At 43.7% G+C, this 18,201-nt stretch overlaps 1 protein-coding gene and 1 long non-coding RNA gene across 8 annotated transcripts in view; one reads left to right on the forward strand and one right to left on the reverse strand.

Annotated features, from left to right (window-relative positions):
* LOC130362956 (uncharacterized) overlaps positions 1-2,871 on the forward strand; it is a 46,647-nt gene extending 43,776 nt beyond the window's left edge. For all 5 annotated transcript variants that reach the window (XR_008891651.1, XR_008891652.1, XR_008891648.1 and 2 more), the window contains exons 3-4: positions 9-159; positions 2,636-2,871. This is a non-coding gene — a long non-coding RNA (uncharacterized LOC130362956). The remainder of the gene's footprint in view (positions 1-8; positions 160-2,635) is intronic.
* Positions 1-18,201, reverse strand: part of PLEKHH2 (pleckstrin homology, MyTH4 and FERM domain containing H2) — a 233,094-nt gene that overhangs the window by 65,972 nt on the left and 148,921 nt on the right. For all 3 annotated transcript variants that reach the window (XM_056568139.1, XM_056568140.1, XM_056568141.1), the window contains exons 6-11: positions 15,509-15,590; positions 10,919-11,074; positions 9,009-9,934; positions 8,228-8,300; positions 3,506-3,597; positions 2,626-2,767 (exon numbers count right to left, since the gene is read on the reverse strand). In XM_056568139.1, the coding sequence (XP_056424114.1) occupies positions 2,626-2,767; positions 3,506-3,597; positions 8,228-8,300; positions 9,009-9,934; positions 10,919-11,074; positions 15,509-15,590 (1,471 nt within the window). The remainder of the gene's footprint in view (positions 1-2,625; positions 2,768-3,505; positions 3,598-8,227; positions 8,301-9,008; positions 9,935-10,918; positions 11,075-15,508; positions 15,591-18,201) is intronic.

Below are 18,201 nucleotides of genomic sequence, written 5' to 3' on the forward strand. Positions count from 1 at the left end.
TTTATCAGTAACATTTTTCCAGCTGGTGTCCATTTACGTCTCAAACCCAGGAATAAAACATCTGTTCCAAATAGTGAATCTGAGCAAATAAGTTCTACGACTTGGATCCAAGATTGAGTTCATTATTAGAGCCACATGAGGCATCGGCAGAGCTAATGGGTAATAAGTCCCCTTATGTTATTAATATTTACAATGTTATGTAACCCAACTACCATGTACCCAAACTCAGCTACCCAAGATCTATGCTGGCTTAAAGGGGTACTCCGGTGCTTACACATCTTATCCCCTATTCAAAGGAAAGGGGATAAGATGCCTGACCGCGGGAGTCCCGCCGCTGGGGACCCCTGTGATCTTGCACACGGCACCCCGTTTGTAATCAGTCCCCGGAGCGTGTTCGCTCCGGGTCTGATACTGTCGATCACGGGGCCAGCGGCGTGTGACGTCCCGCCTCCGCCCCCGTGTGACCTCACGCTCCGCCCCTCAATGCAAGTCTATGGGAGGGGGCGTGATAGCTATCACGTCCCCTCCCGTAGGCTTGCATTGAGGGGCGGAGCGTAACGTCACACGGGGGTGGAAGCGTGACGTCACACGGCGCCGGCCGCGTGGTCGCCGGTAATCAGACCCGGAGCGAACACGCTCCGGGGACTGATTAGGACCGGGGTGCCACGTGCAAGATTACGGGGGTCCCCAGCGGCGGGACTCCCGCGGTCAGGCATCTTTTCCCCTATCCTTTGGATAGGGGATAAGATGTCTAAGCACCGGAGTACCCCTTTAAGGTTTATTTATTCAAATTATTAGAGAACGAAAAGGTAATGTCAAATGATGCATTATAAGGGACTGCCATAGATTTGTACATAGAAGCTGAAATCTACATATACATAAAACTCAACATGTGTATGAATGTGTGTATGTTCCAGCTAGAGATGAGCGAACTTACAGTAAATTCGATTCGTCACGAACTTCTCGGCTCGGCAGTTGATGACTTATCCTGCGTAAATTAGTTCAGCCTTCAGGTGCTCCGGTGGGCTGGAAAAGGTGGATACATTCCTAGGAAAGAGTCTAATAGGACTGTATCCACCTTTTCCAGCCCACCGGAGCACCGGAAAGCTGAACTAATTTATGCAGGAAAAGTCAACTGCCGAGCCGAGAAGTTCGTGACGAATCGAATTTACTATAAGTTCGCTCATCTCTAGTTCCAGCACATCTTCCAAATTGCTAGAGATATTTCAATAAAACTTAGTACAGTAGCCCCTCAAGTTACAATATTAATTGGTTCCAGGACGACCATTGTATGTTGAAACCATTGTATGCTGAGACCATAACTCTATGGAAACCTGGTAATTGGTTCTGAAGCCACCAAAATGTCATCCAAAAATAGGAAAAAGTGAGGAGTAAAGAAAAATAAGTAGATAACTAATATAGATAAAGCAAATCCTTACATATAAAAGTAAGAAAGATCTGCTGGGAGCTGTAATCACTGTCTATGTCAGTGTTTCCCAACCAGGGTGCCTCCAGCTGTTACAAAACTACAACTCCCAGCATGCCCGGACAGCCAAAGGCTGTCCGGGCATGCTGGGAGTTGTAGTTTTGCAACAGCTGGAGGCACCCTGGTTGGGAAACATTGGTTCTTCAGTGTCCTATACAGTACACACAGTGTCCCAAATGGAGCCGCCCTTACTTGGTGTCCAAAGGAACAACTAACCCTGGCACAGGTAAGGAGTAGTACAGAACTTGTAGTTCCTCCCTGTACTGTAGGGGGCGCTACCAGACACCAGTGAGTGCATGTACTTCAGTAATAGAGGTGATTTACCTGTAAAATGCCCATCCTGATTAGTCAGTTCCTCCAGTTGTGACATGTCTCACAGATCTGGACTGTCTGTAGCATTGTATGTTGAGTCTGGTTTCAAGTTACAATGGTCCAGAAAAAAACATTGTATGTTGAAACTATTGTATGTTGAGGGAGCACTGTACACATATGACGTATATGTCAACTAAAAATATAATAGAGTTAAATTAACCCAAACCCAACACAATTTGCAGGGGTGGGGGTTTGTCTGAAATCCCCTGCAAGAGCCTATGAGACTTCTTGTACATCTCCTGATTGTGTTATTCTCAGGCTGCAGAGATTGCCCGGGACTTTAAAAAATTCTGCTTTTCTTCTTTCACATGGTATCGGTAGAAAGACCGGGAAATATTGGGTACTCTGGTACAATAACTCTGTATAAGTAAAAAGGTCCTAACCCACCAAAGGAAGAAATAGGTCCAGGTCCTTACGTAATGTATCTTCCCAGGGGCCAGGAAAAGGGGTGGTCGGAATAGGCAGCCACTAAAGGGCATTAGGAACGTGGGGCAATTCCTCTAAACCAGTGTTCTCCAAACTGTAGACCTCCAGATGTTGCAAAACTACAACTTCTAGCATTCCCCGAAAGCTGTTGACTGTCCGGGCATACTGGGAGTCGTAGTTATGCCACAGCTGGAGGTCTACAGTTTGGAGAACACTGCTCTACACTGAAAAATGTTGGGTGGGATGATAGATAGATATGAGATAGATAGATAGATATAAGATAGATGGATAGATAATAGATAATATCATACTTTAAACACTCTCAGTGACCATACACTTGCCTCTTTTCAGAGCCCGAGGACTTCCGGCTTCACTCTGATTTCGACAATCTGACTCCGAAGTCCGAGAACTTGATCTTGAGCTCAGCTCCTCTTCAGATCCCGATGAATCTTCCAAAGGAGTAGTGCTTATTTGAGTGGCCTTCTAAATATTTAATCAAATTAAATACAATAATAGTATTTTAATAAAATGATAGATGAAACCCTAAATACTTAATGGGTTTTCCGAGGATATACATTGATAGCTTTACTTTAACATTACCATGTGTGATCATGGGGGGGGGGGGGGGGGGGGGTGGGGTTAGCACCTGAAACCCCCACAATTGGCAGAACAAGGGGAGAGAACTTAAAGGGGTACTCCATTGGCCAGCATTTGGAACAAAATGTTACATTACTGTTTTCACGCACTGTTTTCACGCACCTCGTAACATCACAGTCACGCCCCTCAATGCAAGTCTATGGCAGGGGGCGTGACGCCCCCTCCCATTGACTTACATTGAGGGGGCATGGCCGTGACATCACGAGGGGCGTAGCCAACCCCTGCAGCGCGAAAACAGCTTTTGCAACATTTCTTTCAAAACGCTGGCCAGTGGAGTACCCCTTTAATAGCATGGAGCTGAGTTGCATTACCAATCCCAGCCACATGCACAGACAAGGCGCTGTGTCTGGATAAACTTTCAAAGAGCTCCAATAAGAACAACAACTTTGTTTAGCTATTAAGTGGGGGTCCCACGGCTCAAACTGTCCTATGACACACTTATAGCCTACACTAAGGATAGGTCATCAATGTTTTACCCCAGAGAACCCTTTTAATTTATCTAAAGGACAGTCAAAAATGTATGATTTTTGTTAGAGAAAAAGCATGGCTCCTCCTGTTTCATACCCCTTTCAATGTGGTGTAGACCGGAGTGCTGAGGTTCTTGTATATGAGAGATGTGTAGACACCAGATGTGGAACATGATGCCGTTGAGATACCTAAAGACAACAAGTACAATTATACATAACTACACTTCTATGTTACTTTTAATTAATGAAATATTTTACAATTTCTTTACACTCTTTTGTCAATTTTTAATACCATTTTATAATACATTAAAGGGGTATTCCGGTGAAAAACATTTATTTATTTATTTATTTTTCATATCAATTGGCTCCAGAAAGTCAAACAGATTTGTAAATTACTTCTTTAAAAAAATCTTAATCCTACTTATCAGCTGCGGAAGTTGAGTTGTTCTTTTTTTTGTCCGACAACAGTGCTCTCTGCTGACACCTCTGTCTGTCTTGGGAATTGTCCAGAGCAGGAGAGGTTTGCTATGGGGATTGGCTCCTACTCTGGACAGTTCCTGAGACAGACAGAGGTGTCAGCAGAGAGCACTGTTGTCAGACGGAAAAGAATAACTCAACTTCAGCAGCTGATAAGTACTGGTAGGATTAAGATTTTTTTAATAGAAGTAATTTACAAATCTGTTTAACTTTCTGGAGCCAACATTTTTTTCACCGGACTACCCCTTTAAGCAATGAGAGGAAACATTGATATATATATATATATATATATATATATATAATCCCAAAATAAAGCAGCACTACTTATCCAGTCCAACCAAAAAATTGGTGCCAGCGTCCCAAAGGACTTGATCAGAGTCCATCCAAGATAAGAACCAGATACAGACGCAGCACTCCAACAAAATAAGTGATTTAATATCTCATGTCAGCATTACAACGTTTCAGCTCCTCCAGGAGGAGCTGAAACGTTGTAATGCTGACATGAGATATTAAATCACTTATTTTGTTGGAGTGCTGCTCCTGTATCTGGTTCTTTATATATATATATATATATATATATATATATATATATATAATTTAGCAGCACTCTTTCAGGGGTGAAGCTCCTCCAATGAGACCAAAAAGAATGGGTACAAGCAAAAATAAGGGTAAGGTCCACAAACAGTCCCCGTAGGATAAAAAAAAAATTAAAATAAAGTTGCAGCAGTCCAAAAGAGTAAGGACAAATGCAGAGAACTTAGGCTATGTTCCCACGCAGGAATGTCCGAACTGAGAATCTCTATGCGGACATTAAGGACACTGCCGGCACTAGGACCGCACAGGAATGCGCTGTCTCATAGATGGCTATTCATTCCGTGTGGACTCCGAACAAAGAAGGAACGTGATCATTCTTTGTGTGGACATGGAAAATGGAATTTCCTTGCTGGAAACATCTGACACGGAAACTCCACCATGTGCACAGTCCTGCAGAATCTTGTCGAATTCAACGGGACTCTGCTGCAGCTGAATCTCCGTACTGGATTCCGCATTGGAATTCTGCTGTGTGAACATGGCCTAAAGAAGAAAGACCTCATCCCCACAATAGAGATTATAATGGAGGGTCCATAGAGTCTCCAAGAAACCCCACTTCCATTGGATCATGGCACATTGAAATGTTCTGCTCATACATGTTTTCATTAACCAATAATAGTGATATACATATAAAATAATAGTGATATACATATAAAATAATAGTGATATACATATAAAATACTGCTCATTACTAGTAGTCTTTCTTAACAAAAACACAAGTGCAGTGTTTTATTGCCTCTAGTAGCAAGCCCAGCATGGAAACTTCATGGTTAGAGTTCTATGGGGGGAGATTTATCAAAACCTGTGTAGAGGAAGAGTGGTGCAGTTGCCCATAGCAACCAATCAGATTGCTTCTTTCATTTTTCACAGGCCTTTTTTAAAAATGAAAGAAGAAATCTGATTGGTTGCTATTGGCAACTGCACCACTCCTCCTCTACATGGGTTTTGATAAATATCCCCCATAAGGGGAGATTTATCAAAACCCATGTAGAGAAGAGTGGTGCAGTTGCCCATAGCGACCAATCAGATTTCTTTTATGATTCTGTAGCCACGCACAAGCCTAAGATCATTATTAATGCAATTACTTGGATGGGGCAGTGTAAAGAGGACAACTAATATCCATTAAACTACTGGAAATAGATTCACTGCTGTGGTGTCCCGGTACTGTACACGTACTGTACCTTGTCTTATAAGTCCCCAAAGTCAGAGTTCCTCCGAACTGATAGGATGCTCTTAGTGGGATAACCCCTAGTCACCTCTTCCTTCTTTAATTTTATGTGTTTGTAATATATATAATGTATAATGTAAATATTGCTTCCAGGACCTTAGGTCACATTATTAATAATTATATTGCTTTGCTAAGGTTAAGGACCTTCCAGGTCAGGTGCTCATGTCACATTTTGTACCACAATGCTTTGTATTAGGACTGACAGGTCTGGGGGACCAATAAGCTTGAAGCCCGCCCCTTTAGATATAAGGGCGCTGTTACCCAATGATCCCTCTCTTGTTTCCTGATCATCTCTAGAGAAAGCACCACTCTGTACAATTCTGCAAGAGAACTTAGGCCTGAAGCCTGCTAACTTCAGCTGAATACAAAGCCGTGTGTTCAATCTAACTCAGTCCTAATCCTACATGACTGCTGGACCTAAACAATTCCCCTAAATCCAGTGGAACAGCGTAAAGCAATTACTTCAAGCTTATTCCCTACAAGGTCCCAACCAAACCTGTGAGGAACCTAAAGTCCGGTCCTCTGTAAAGACTGTTAACTTTAACTACGTTAAACCTGCATAAAATCTGCAGTAAAGTTATCTTCAGTTTACTAAAACTCCGGTTGTGGATCCTTTATTCCTCTCTATTGTTCCTGGGACGGGTGGCGGTATGATATATATACAGAGAGGAACCCGCACCCTGGCGTCACGACAGTTAAGGGTTAATCCAACACCCTTTCATCACTGCACAGCTACACCCTACCCTACCCCCCCAAGCTACCAATCTATGAACCTGGCAGAATGACAAGGGTTTGATGAAATCGGGCAGAAGACTTGCTGGCCAAATGCTTAGATACATCAGTTAAGTTTAAAGGAAAAGGGATAATAAGTGTCAGGGCAAATAAATCTGAAAGTGTCACTGCCATTAAAATTTTTTACAAATCATAGAGGCATGTCAAAGGTTTTCATCAGTGGGGGGCGGGTAAGATTACTAGAAAGAGTGGGGGGAAGCGCTATGCTAAGCACTTCTCGCCCCATCTCTCTCCTTGCTGTAGTAGATGAATTCTATAGACCAAAGGTCTCCAACCCAGTCCTCCAGCCCCAACAACAGTCCAGAGTTAGATTTTTTCGGTGTCGGTGGGCCTTGAGGACTGGGTTTTGGACCACTGCATTAAAAAGTCTAAGGGGAGATACTTAGCTGAGCACTCCCATCCTCTTCTAGTGGTTGGTGGGGGGTCTCAGCACCCAGACACTGACTGATCAAAACTTTTGACAAGTCTCTATGACATGTCATTTTTTTTAAATAACAGTTACATGTTAAAGGAGATGTCTCCTCCTAAAAATTACTGAAAAACATATCCCCTATCTGCAGGATAGGGGATAAGTTTTAGATCGCACGGGGTCCAACCGCTGTGGGACCCCCACTATCTCTTATACAGGCCCGGGCTCAAAGCAGGCGCCACCACGCCCCCTCCATATACCTCTATGGGAGAGCCGTTTGGCTATATTTGTCTCTTCCATAGAGATATATGGAGGGGGCGTGTCGGCCTCTGCTTTTTTGCGAGGGTTGTAACGCGCCGCTCCGGGGGAGAGCCAGGGCCCTGTACAGGAGATCATAGGGGGTCCCAGCGGTCAGGCCCTTCTGCAATCTAAAACGTATACACTATCATGCGCATAAGGATACGTTTTTCAGTAATTTATGGATGAGGCTTCTCCTTTAATGGTCTTCTAAATTAAAGGAGTAGTCTAGTGAAAAGTGTCTTCAGTCCATTGTCCCAGGGCTGCAAAAAAAAAAGTAACAAACTTAAATCACCTTCCTGCGTTCCCCGTAGCGCCACTACAGCTGTTTGGTCCTCCGGTCCTGTCTTCCTTCTTCACGGATCATCACACTGCGCTCAGCCTATCACCGGCCGCAGCGATGCCCTGCCTTAACCGGTGATAGGCTGAGGGCAGTGTGAGGATCCGTGCACACGGAAGAAGGAAGACAGGACCGGAGGGCTGAACAGCTGTTGTGGCGCTACAGGAAACGCAGGAAGGTGAGTTAAAGTTTTCTTGTTTTTTTCAGCCTGGACTGAAGATACTTTTCACTAGACTACTCCTTTAATGCAAATCTCCCCAACTAGATCTTCCCAAAAAGATCTAGAGACAGAGACAATCCCAATAAGGGTAAAGACAGAGAGAAACTTTATTTTCATGCCAATGGCTTGGAATAAGGATAACATGATATAGAAGTCTGTAAAACTGTGAACACATAGGCCCAGATTTATCAAACTGTGTGAGAGAAAAAAATAGAGGGATTTTCCCACAGCGACCAATCACAGTTCAGCTTTCACTTTACCAGAGCTCGTTAGCTGAGCTGTGATTGGTCGCTGTGGGAAAATCTCTCCACTCTCACAGTTTCTCTCTCACAATCTCACTCTCACAGTTTGATAAATCTGGGCCTATGAAGCTTGTGTATCTATAGTTTCAGCACATTTTATAAGAGAAGAGCAGACACACAATCCAGTCACACACTGAGATATCTAAGAAATTGCAGGACTTACCCTTGATATTAGGGTCCACGGAAACTTCTGACATTCTCATACCAGATTTAGCAATGGCATATATCCGATTTTCCTGTCGGTACAATTGATTATCGGTATAAAACATGAAACTAATAGTCTTCATTTATATTTTATATTCTTCTGAAATATTTTATTGCAACAATTATTTCAGTGCACATGTATTTCAATAATCTTGCAGGGACTTTGCTGGGTATCTATCTTTGCTGGGACTCTCAGTGATCAGCTGTAATCTGTGGACAAACCTGGCAGTAAGTATTCAATTTCCCCACAGAACCACATAGTGGAAATAAGGCATTGCACAGTGTCCATTTAAAAGGGTACTCCGCTGCTCAGCGTTTGGAACAAACTACTCCGAATGCTGGAGCCGGCGCCGGGAGCTTGTAATGTCATATCCCCGCCCCCTCATGGCATCATGCCCCACCCCCTCAATGCAAGTCTATGGGAGGGGGCGTGATGGCTGTCACGCCCCCTCCCATAGACTTGCATTGAGGGGGCGGGGCATGACATTGTGAGGGGGCAGGGCTATGACATCACAAGCTCCCGGAGCCGGCTCTAGCATTCAGCGCAGTGGGTTCCAAACACTGAGCAGCGGAGTACCCCTTGAAATCAATGGGTTGTTTGTGTAATGCAGGTTAGGCCCACCAGGGCGGGAGATGCTCTTTATTGCTCTACACTCTGGCAAAGGAACCCCCTTTCCTGTCCCAAACTGGACAACCCCTTTAATAGTTTTAATCAACTTAGAATAGATTGCAATAATTACCCAAGAAGGAAATCGATGTAAAGGAGGAGTTGGAGGTTTCGAACAAGTGATCCTTTCTGGAGAAGATAAAGTGTTCTGATTTGCCATATGATTCTGTGGTACATCATATGAAAATAAGCCTTCACCACATCCTGTATCCATCTTCTGCAAAATGTTAGCAGCTTGCTCCTCAACCAAATCAATGTCGGTCTCCTGCGGTCTGTATGGCTTAACCATGCTTATTGCATTTCTGTCCTTCCCAAACATCCTGTCTGAACTCATTTGAGGTTGGCTCAGGTGCTTCTTTGCCATAGATGTGTTTACATTTAAAATATTAGGAGTTCGTTGCTTTGGTGAGGGTAGGTTGGTTGCCAATTCTTTAGGACTAGAACAATGAGGTCCAGATGAGTTAGATACCTTAGATGTGATGTGTGAAGTAAATGCTTGGTTTGGGGTGGTGGCATCATTGTCGGAGAACACGTTGTTTGATTCATGATGTTGGGATTTAGGGCTTAGGTCATCGGCAGAACTATTTTGTTTTGCCCGTTGACTTGAGAATGTGAAATATTTTTTGCCTCCAAAATTATTACTTTTTTGTAGCCCTTTGTGTAAAGAAAAAACCTGAACCGGGTCACTGGTTTGAGACCCCAAACTATCATCTTCACACGTAGAGTTGCTTTCTTCTGAAGCTGTAAGATATGTGTCACTTCCTCGCTGCTTGCTGTGGTTTCCTTCTTCCGACATTTGGCTGGACAATCTGGATGCACATCTGCTATCATGAGATTTTTTTATGTCTTCATCAGAGCTCCAGTCACTCACGGTAATACTTGGAATATTTGAGCCCACTCTACCCTTGGCTGTTCTTTCCATGGAACCAATATTTTGTACAATTGATGACTGTGCTGCCATAGTTTCTTGCCATTGGGGACTTGTGCGTGCTTTGTTATCTATTGGTAGATTACAAACGTAAGATAATCTACACGTTAAATATGAAAATAACAATTAGCAGTGTTCAAAGGAACCATTACAAGATAACTGGTACTTAAAGGGGTACTCCGGTGAAAAACTATTTTTTTAAACACTGGTGCCAGTGCGTTAAACAGATTTATAAATTTGTATGCTCCACAGGAAGTTCTTTTCTTTTAAAATTTCTTTTCTGTCTGACCACAGTGCTCTCTGCTGACACCACTGTCTGTCTCAGGAACTGTCCAGAGCAGGATAGGTTTGCTATGGGGATTTGTTCCTGCTCTTTACACTTCCTGAGATAGACAGAGATGTCAGCAGAGAGCACTGTGGTAGGACAGAAAATACATTTAAATAGAAAAAGACTTCCTGTGGAGCATACAGCAGCTGATAAGTACTGGAAAGATTAAGATGCCCATCTTGAGAACAATTGCCCCTCTAGCCTGCTTGTGAAGTAGTCAAGAAGCTGAAAACAGTCGGACAAGTTGTTTTTCTCACTTTTATAAGGGACCTTTTAGAGGGCCAATGGCTTAATGATTGACAAGTGCCGTTCCTGTTGATCATTACACGTCTCATGAGCATTCATATAGCTTATTTATCTTGCAGGCCAGGCTGGATTGTTCATGTGGGTCTTTAATTTCATAATTGTTGAGTGCACATCACACAGGGCAATGTTTGGTTAATAATATGATACAGTTGGTGCTGATGAATTTTAGGCCTGCATAGTACATAAGAACAGCTGACAAACAAACATTTTACTTCCATTGGCTGTTTGCTGGCCCTTTTACATTGGGCGATTATCAGGAACAAGCCTTCCTACAACCACTTATTTTGGCCAATAATTGATCCATTGAGGTTAATAAGAGTTCCTTAAAGTGTAGCACAGCTTCCTATGCTCTTTGTGTGGATAGATTAGAGGCTGGAATATCCTACACAAACAAACATAAACAGAAATGCAGAAGTCTTACCCTCACTATGATCATTCAATTCATTTTCGTCTTTTCTTGTGTCCAGCTGAGGACTTTTTGCTCTGTTGTGAAAACACCCAAAGGTCAGGCTGCTCAGACGCTGACCCTCTGCTTGCTTTGGTGTGGAGCAGACTGGTGACTTCTTATTTTTTGTATCTGAGAAATATAATGAAAGAACAGTGTACACCATGAGAAAATGTATCATATACCGAAAAGTATAGATCAGAATGGCCAAATTCCTTTCCCGTTTTAGCCAAAACTCACAAACAAACTGCTAATGGACGATAAGGAAAAACAAAAATATATGATAAAGAATATTTTCCCCTGTCATTTTTCCCCCTATAATTCTGGACTCTATAGTGCCATAAAATGACTGTTACGCCTAGCGCTCCGGGTCCCCGCTCCTCCCCGGAGCGCTCACGGCGTCTTTCTCCCTGCAGCGCCCCGGTCGGTCCCGCTGACCGGGAGCGCTGCACTGTCATGGCCGTTGGGGATGCGATTCGCACAGCGGGACGCGCCCGCTCGCGAATCGCATCCCAGGTCACTTACCCGTCCCGGTCCCCTGCTGTCATGTGCTGGCGCGCGCGGCTCCGCTCTCTAGGGCGCGCGCGCGCCAGCTCTCTGAGACTTAAAGGGCCAGTGCATCAATGATTGGTGCCTGGCCCAATTAGCTTAATTGGCTTCCACCTGCTCCCTGACTATATCTGACCTCCTCCCATGCACTCCCTCGCCGGATCTTGTTGCCTTGTGCCAGTGAAAGCGTTTAGTGTGTCCAAAGCCTGTGTACCTGAACTTCTGCTACCCATCCTGACTACGAACCTTGCCGCCTGCCCCCGACCTTCTGCTACGTCTGACCTTGCCTCTGCCTAGTCCTTCTGTCCCACGCCTTCTCAGCAGTCAGCGAGGTAGAGCCGTTGCTAGTGGATACGACCTGGTTGCTACTGCCGCAGCAAGACCATCCCGCTTTGCGGCGGGCTCTGGTGAAAACCAGTAGCCTCTTAGAACCGGTCCACTAGCACGGTCCACGCCAATCCCTCGCTGACACGGAGGATCCACTACCTGGAAGCCGAATCGTGACAATGACAAAGTAAAAAGAGAATGTTAGAAATCTGTGAAAATTTATTGAAAAGGAAAAACTAAAATATTGCATTGAAATCAGTATTCAGACCCGTCAAGAACTACTTCGTTGAAGCCAATTTTATAGCAAATCTAGCCTCCAGTCTTCTTGGGGATGAGGCTACAAGGTTTACAGATCTGAATTTGGGGATTTTCTGTCATTCTTTTCTGCAAATCCTCTAAAGCTCTGTCAGGTTTAATGAGGACCGTCGGTGGAAGCCATTTGAGTGGACCTCTCAAGCATATTCACAGAGATGTCCCTTAACGATTCCTGTGTTGTCTTGGCTGTGTGCTTAGGGTCATAGTCTTTTGTTAAACTTTCTGCCTATTGTGGTGTCCAGAGTGCTCTGAATCAGGTTTTCCTTAATAATATCTCTGTAATGTTTCCTATTGCTGGGGATTACCCTATTCCCTAATTGCTAAAAAAAAAATAAAAAAAAATGGACACCCTGCTGTTTTTCAGTCTCCTAAAGACCTTCCAAAATTCTGCATTACATTCCAGTTTTGTCCATCGCCCCTCCCGAAGTGGAACCAGCATACACCCCATTTGCCTCTGGAATGCATGTGGACAATTCGGCAATCCCGAAAGAAGAAGCAGAAATCTCCTGCCAATTTTCCTTGTGATCCTTTCTGAAAGCCTGAAACACTCCAATGACCTCTTTCACTCTCTTTTTCTTTTCTTTTACCCTTTTGCTCAACCACCAGTGAAATGCTGGTTATCACTAAACTGCCCAGGGCCTGGATTGTGGTTTTCCCTATCCTTATGGACTGTCCAGGCAGTTGAAAACTCTGAATAAAAAAATAGATGTTGCAAGTCAATTTATAAATTCATTGGCAGAAACCTTATGACCAAGAGCTTATTTAGAGTGTAAATACCAGTATATTTATGACTCCATAAAATATTGTCGGTAATCTTATAAAGATACAAAGAGTAAAAGATAATCTTACTATAAAACAGCTTGATATATCTTCCCTGGAGTGAATGGATCTGTAAAAAGGCACCTAAATGGGTATCTACCGTACTCCTCTCTACCTCATCCATATGAGGATCTACTGTACTTTTCTTTACCTTAATCTGGCCATATGGGGTTCTACAGTACCCTCTCTATTCTACCCTGCCCATATGGGGTTCTACAGTACTCTGTCTATTTTACCCCACCAATATGGTGTTCTACTGTACCTTTCTCTACTCTACCTCACCCATATGGGGCTTGTACTCCATATGCTTCTAGTTAAATACTGAGGCATTTACAGTGTTTTCCTGCCAGACCTTGTAGACTATGCTCCATCAGGCTCTTGAAGCATGGTGCTTCAAGAGCAGAACAAAGAGTGCCTATGACTCTAGGTGACCAAAAGAAGTCGGAAACACTTCATTTTTTAATCTATAGTTTTATCTATGAATTTTCCTTTTTTTTTCCAATTACAAACAAACTTGGAGGCAAATATTATACATTTCTCTGCCTACCCCACCAAACGAAATCATAAAAGATAGATACATAAAGATATACACAATGGCCCTCATTTACTAAGAGTGGAGTGTCGGTTTGTGTTTCTTTTTTGTGTTTTCAACTTTTTTTACTTGGTATTTCCTAATCTGTTGCACTTTTCCCGATATTTTTAGTCGCAGGGAAAAATTCTGTTGCACGGTAATTTCTGTCGTATGGTTCTGTCGCACAGTAATTTCTGTCGCAGGGTTTTCTGTCGCACTGTAAATTCTGTCGCATGGTTTCTTCTACAGAAGTACAGATGCGGGAAGTGGGAATCCCAGCAGGGGTTTCCTTGACCTTCCAGTGAATATCCGACTTCGGCACTGGAGCGCTACTCCGGTGTGGTGACACAGGAGTCGGGTATAGATTCGTAATTGCTTTTTATTGAAAATTTAAAAAAAGTGGCAATACATGGTAGGACTACGCATTTCTGAGGGGCTCCCTCCTTCCTCAGGTCCGAGTTACAGTTTGTGGATACAGTACTTTATATATACATATTTACATGAATACATTAACCCCTTAAACATTTGAAGTTTGCCGGGTCTGAATGCCATTGGAGGCTGAGTATGACGTCAGCCTCCAGGGTCTATTGGTGGTGTATAAGAATGAATGGGCTAGATCTATAACATGGTGATTTTTGGCCCATTGAAATGGGCCCATTGTGGTCTATGGAGATCTTGCGGCAAAAGGGGTAGAAAGCTAAACAGCAGTGTCCTAGTAGTAATGTTGATGGGAGACCCAGGTGTAAGTTCAATGCCCAGGTTGATATACAGTGTTGGGATTATACTTTAATTAGGATACACATGATTTTTTGAACTGTGGGAACTAGGTCAATTGGATACCACACATTACCTCCTGTTTCAATTAACCTTAGTTGCCAATTTATGGTATCCAATTGACCTAGTTCAAACACTTTCTTAACTATCAATTGACCCATATATGTCTATCCTAATTAAAGTATTATCCCAACACTGTATATCAACCTGGGAATTGAACCCACACCAGGGAGGGACTACCCTGCTGTTTAGCTTTCTACCTCGTTTGCCACAAGATCTTCATAGACCACAATGGGCCCGTTGACTTCAATGGGCAAAATAAATCACAATGTTATAGATCTAGCCCATTCATTCCTATACACCACCAATAGACCATGGAGGCTGACGTCATACTCAGCCTCCAATGGCATTTAGACCCGGCAAACTTTAAATGTTTAATGGGTTAATGTATTCATGGAAATATGTATATATAAAGTACTGTATCCACACACTGTAACTCGGATATGAGGAAGGAGGGAGACACATATAGATAGATTAATTAAATGAGTACATATATATATATATATATATATATATACACACACACATTTTTTTTTTATGGAATCACCATCATTACTGTAACGATAGGAGAAAAAAAAGTGTTGAAAAGAAAAGTGTTGAAAAGAAAAAATGTGTTAATAAAGCTAAAACCTTGCTTAAAAATTAAATTGTGCAAAAAATTTTTTAAATTACAAGTAAGAATTGCTTGAAAAAGACGAGGCAGGCAAAGGAGCAAACAGCCAGAGAATTTACTTCGCTTTCTGAAACTTTATACATGTTTTAAAGTGTTGGGTTTTCCTCCCAGATAATTCACATGAATTTCAGAGTGGTTTTAGGAAAAGACGAGTGATTTTGGCTGAAATGTAGGAAACACGCCCCTTTTCCTGAAAACAACGCCCATTTTGTTGTTTTGTTTTTTTTCACTCTGAGTGATTCAGATTCTGTCGGGTTTTTTCTGTTGCACATTCTGTTGCACGTTCCGTGCGACAGAATTTAGGCGCAAAACCCGACAAAAAGAGTCGGAATCATGTTAGTAAATGAGGGCCAATATCTACCATTCTAATATTTACTGTTATTAATGTCTCTGTTATTCCCACTTATGGGGGAAACACTTTTTAACATGAGGGCCAATGTGTTCCTTTATGTGATAGAAAAACAACAAATATGGTTACCTTGTGATTTGGAACGCAGGGAAATGATCTCTTCGCTGTAACTTTTGTTGATAAATCGGAGATTTTGATTCTCAATTTCCAGCTAAATGAAAATTTAAAGTTGTTTACATGGATTGTTGGTGCAACTGGTAAAATCCGAGCTACACAAAGAGAACAAAGTCATTCTGTTCAATAGCACCATACACTTGCCTGCAAATCATCTGGAAAATAGCCCAAATCATCCTACTACAGTAGAATCTCCCAATAGCGGACACTCACGGGGAATAAAATACTGTCCGCTATTGAGAAATGTCCCCTATTGGGAAAAAAGGCTCACAAATCTTTCTTAATGACAAAATACTGTACTGTACTCACTGCAGAGTTACCTATGAAACCTATGAGACGTGATAAAAAGCAATATTACAGTAGAATCTCCCAGTGCTGTTTAATCACCCCTTATCACCCCCCCCTCGTGCCATTTGTTCCCCCTCTTGATCCCTCCAATGCCTTCATTCCTTCGCCTTTGAACCCCCTGTGCCATTTCTTCCCCCTTTATACCCTGTGCCACTTTGTTCCCCGTGTCCTGTGCCAAATCATCCCCCTTACCCCCTTTGCCATATAATTTCCCCTTGATCCACCCTTGTGCCATTTCATTCCCCCTTTACTACCCTCTGTGCAAATTGATCACCCCCTCTTTACCACCCTCTGTGCCAGATGCAGGTGCTCTCAGCGGGTTTGAGGTTCTCCTGACATTCTCTCCACTGCACTTACTGAGAGCAGTGCCCGCAGCCACCGCTGCTCACAGCCTCTCAGTGAGTGCAGACAAAGTCAGAAGAACGTCAAACTCGCTGAAAGCACCTGCACCTGAGCCTGGCCCCTTACTGGGATATTGGCTGTACCCCCTGATGGGGGGGCCTTTGTACAAAGTAGGGACGGGGCTTAAGCCTGGTTGTCCCCTATTGGGAGTGTTTTATCCCCTATTGGGAGCTTTTTGTCTCCAATTAGGAGTGTTTTGCCTCCAATTGGGAGTGTTTTGTCACCTATTGGGAGTGTTCTGTCCCCTATTGGGACTGTTTTGTCCCATATTAAGCGTGTCCCCGTCCGTTATTGGGAGTATCCCCTATTCGGGGGGTGCAAACACATTAAGTCTTATGGGACTCTGCTGGGGAATAAAAAATTGTTTGCTATTAGGAGGTGTCCACTAGAGGAGATTTTCTGTATTGTCAAACTGTTTTTAGTAAGGGAGCAATATCTATATAAATGCATCAAAATTGTACTACGTCCTAAGTTGTATTTTAGGCAGGATCCACAATATGTTTTACTTGAAAATTAAAGTTAAACTTACTGACATATCAACCTAATTGAATATGCAGGTGGTTATAGTGTGGGTGATCCTGAATAAAAAGATATATTCCTTACCCCTAATACACTCACATTTCAGAAGACAGGAACACCGGTGGATGTAGATCCGCTGGACCTGTGTGGGGGAGCAGAGTCTAAGGTGCCGCTGGTTTTCACCAGAGCCCGCCGCTAAGCGGGATGGACTTGATGCGGCAGGCGGCACCCAGCACGGCTCAACCACATAGGCAGCTGAAGAGATGCGAGGCACAGGAGAAATAAGGCAACTCATAGTCAGGATAGCAGAAGGTCAGGGCAGGCAGCACAGTAGCGTAGTCAGGATGTAGCAGGAGGTCAGTAGGCAGGCGGCAGGTAAGGTAAGGTCACAGAGCAAAGGATCAGATACATGGCAAGGCAACTCTCAGGTATGCTTTCTCTCAGGCACAAGGCAACAAAGATCTGGAAGGAAGTGTGGGAGGAGGAGGAATTTATCAATGAGCCACAGGGGCACTACCCTAATGGGCGCCCGGGCCCTTTAAATCTTAAAGCTCCGGCACACGCGCGCGCCCTAGGGGACGGGGACACGTGTGCCTGAGCAGAAAAGCAGAGGCAGGGGCAGGAGAAGCACCTGGTGAGTGACGGACTGGTATTTGCATGCGGGCACATCTTGTGATGCAAATCCCAGCCCTGTTGGCAGCAGCAGGTAACGGGACCATGCGCTCACAGCCAGCGTGTACGGCCAGTGCGCATAACGTAACAGTACCCCCCACCTTTGGTCTCCCCCTCCTTTTACGATTCAGAAAACTCCTGAGAAAGTCACGGTCCAGGATATTCTCCTCAGGCTCCCAAGATCTCTCCTCAGGACTGGCTCATCAACGGACCAGCTCATCAACAGCAGGCACACAGGAGAAAACTGGAAGAGGAAGAGGAGAACTGAGATGAGTCCGTAGACAACAAAAAAGGGAGACGACCTCGTGGACTCGGAATTCTTATGATTATATGAGAATTCAGCCCAGGGGAGAAGGTCGATCCAATCGTCTTGGCGAGCTGTAACAAAATGCCGAAGATAAGTCTCAAGAATTTAATTAACCCTCTCCACCTGACCGTTGGACTGAGGGTGGTAGGCCGAGGAGAAGTCCAGCTTGATGTCCAGATGGTTACAAAGGGCTCGCCAGAACTTAGAGACAAACTGCACTCCACGATCCGAAACCGATCTACAACGACCCAAATGACAGTGTTATTATAAGATGGTGGCATATCGGTGATGAAATCCATGGCGATATGAGACCAGGGAGTCCCCGGAATGGGTAAAGGCTGCAAGAGTCCTGCAGGTCTCTGTCGAGGGGTTTTGTCACGGGTACAAGTTTCACAGGAAC

This window comes from Hyla sarda, chromosome 3 (genome assembly GCF_029499605.1).
Source record: "Hyla sarda isolate aHylSar1 chromosome 3, aHylSar1.hap1, whole genome shotgun sequence".
NCBI classification, from domain to species: domain Eukaryota; kingdom Metazoa; phylum Chordata; class Amphibia; order Anura; family Hylidae; genus Hyla; species Hyla sarda.